A 2,278-nucleotide genomic window follows, 5' to 3' on the forward strand; every position below is an offset into this window, starting at 1 on the left:
CGTGCGTGCGTGCGTGCATACCTAACCGCGTGCGTGCGTGCGTGCGTGCGTGCGTGCGTGCGTGCGTGCGTGCGTGCATACCTAACCGCGTGCGTGCGTGCGTGCGTGCATACCTAACCCCGTGCGTGCGTGCGTGCGTGCTTGCAGGCTGTGTATAACGCAGGTGCGGCTGCAGCAGTACGGCAGCGACGAGGGACTGTTCGCTATGTGCGACGGCGGCAGGAACAACGAAGCGCCGCTGCTGCTGCAGGAGAAGCTACCCGCCATCATGCGTGACGAGATGAATCATCCGCTGACGAGCGAACGCTACCTGAAATACACGCTGCTCACCGCGCACAGGTAAGCTTAATTGCAGGTAAATTCGATTACAGGCAACCTACCCGAATTAACCCTTAAAGGCAATGACGTCATCCATAACGACCGTGACGTCATTCATCACTACCGTGACGTCATCCATCGCTACCGTGACGTCATCCATCACGACCGTGACGTCATCCATCGCTACCGTGACGTCATCCATTCTAGTGAAGCCTGTGCAATAGTTATATGCACACTAACTAACATATACATTAACTACACACCACACACACGCACGCACACACACACACACACGCGGCAGCACACACACACACACACGCGCGCACACGGCACACACACACACACACCACTACATACCATACATTACTCATACATACATGCTACATACATACATACATAACTACATACATACATTACATACATACATCATACATACATTAATACATTACATACATACACTAACATACATACATACATACATACATTACATATACTACATACTCATACATACATACTATCATACATACTCATTACATACATACATACATACATACATACATTACATACATTACATACATACATACATACATACATATACATACACATGCATACATTACACATGCATACACACACATAACATACATTACATACATACTATACATACATTACATAATACATACATACATACATACTACATACATACTTACATACATACATACAATACATACATACATACATAACATACATACATACAATCCATACATTCCATAATCCAGACATCCATACATTCCATACATCGCATTACATACATACATACATACCATACATACATGACATACATACATACATACATACCATACATACATACTACATTAATACATACATGACAGAGCAGTGAGGCGCTCCGGAATAGCATGAGCACGACACGCGCCGGCGCGACACACAACCACCACATACATACATACACATACACACACACACACACGACACACACCACACACACACACACACACGACACACAGCACACGAGCGACGAGAACGACCACTACACACACACACAGACGACACACCACAACAACACACACACACACACACAGATACGACACACACACATATACACACACACTCACACACACACCCCACACACACATACATAACACACACCACTCACACACACACACACACACACACGACACACACACACACACACACACAACACATACACACACACTCACAACACACACACACACACACACACTAACCACACCACACACCACACATACACACACTCACACAACACACACACACACACACACACACACAATATACGCCACACACACGATACGAACACAGCACTCACACACACACGACAGCACACAGACACGCACAAAGCGACACAGCACGACACACACACATACAACACTCAGCACCACACACACACACCACACACACACACACACACAGCACACACACACAACATAACATCACACACGACACACCACGGCGGCGCGCGCCCCCTTCCACACACAGCACACACACACACACACACACAGCAGCACAGCAACACACACACACACAGCAGCCACACACAGCAATACAGTACACACATACAACACACACACACACACACACACACACACACACAACACCTACACACACACACACGCACACACACGTGAACTCACTTCTTGCGTGTCTCCACCCTCGAGTCGCTGTGTCGAGGCGTGGAGTAGGCCGAGGTCGTTCCTGCGGGTGCGCCATGAAAGCATTACGGCGGTGCGTCCGCACTGGCGGGAGGTGAAGGCGCGGGCGAGAGCGGGCGATGCGGCTGCGCGGTCCGCGGAGGCCTGCAGCGGACTCTGAGAACAGCGCGAGACGGGCGGCGGCGATGGGTGCTAAGAAGTAGAGACAGTCGTCCGTGGGTGAGTGCCGGTCTTTGCTCCTTATTATCATACATGAA

At 48.9% G+C, this 2,278-nt stretch overlaps 1 protein-coding gene across 1 annotated transcript in view; it reads left to right on the forward strand.

Annotated features, from left to right (window-relative positions):
- Positions 1-2,278, forward strand: part of LOC106814836 (PH domain leucine-rich repeat protein phosphatase 1-like) — a gene marked incomplete at both ends in the record, with an annotated part of 19,111 nt that overhangs the window by 13,251 nt on the left and 3,582 nt on the right. The window contains 1 exon segment of the mRNA XM_014819195.1: positions 148-339. Within this exon segment, the coding sequence (XP_014674681.1) occupies positions 148-339 (192 nt within the window).

This window comes from Priapulus caudatus, unplaced genomic scaffold (genome assembly GCF_000485595.1).
Source record: "Priapulus caudatus unplaced genomic scaffold, Priapulus_caudatus-5.0.1 Scaffold988, whole genome shotgun sequence".
Classification (NCBI taxonomy): domain Eukaryota; kingdom Metazoa; phylum Priapulida; class Priapulimorpha; order Priapulimorphida; family Priapulidae; genus Priapulus; species Priapulus caudatus.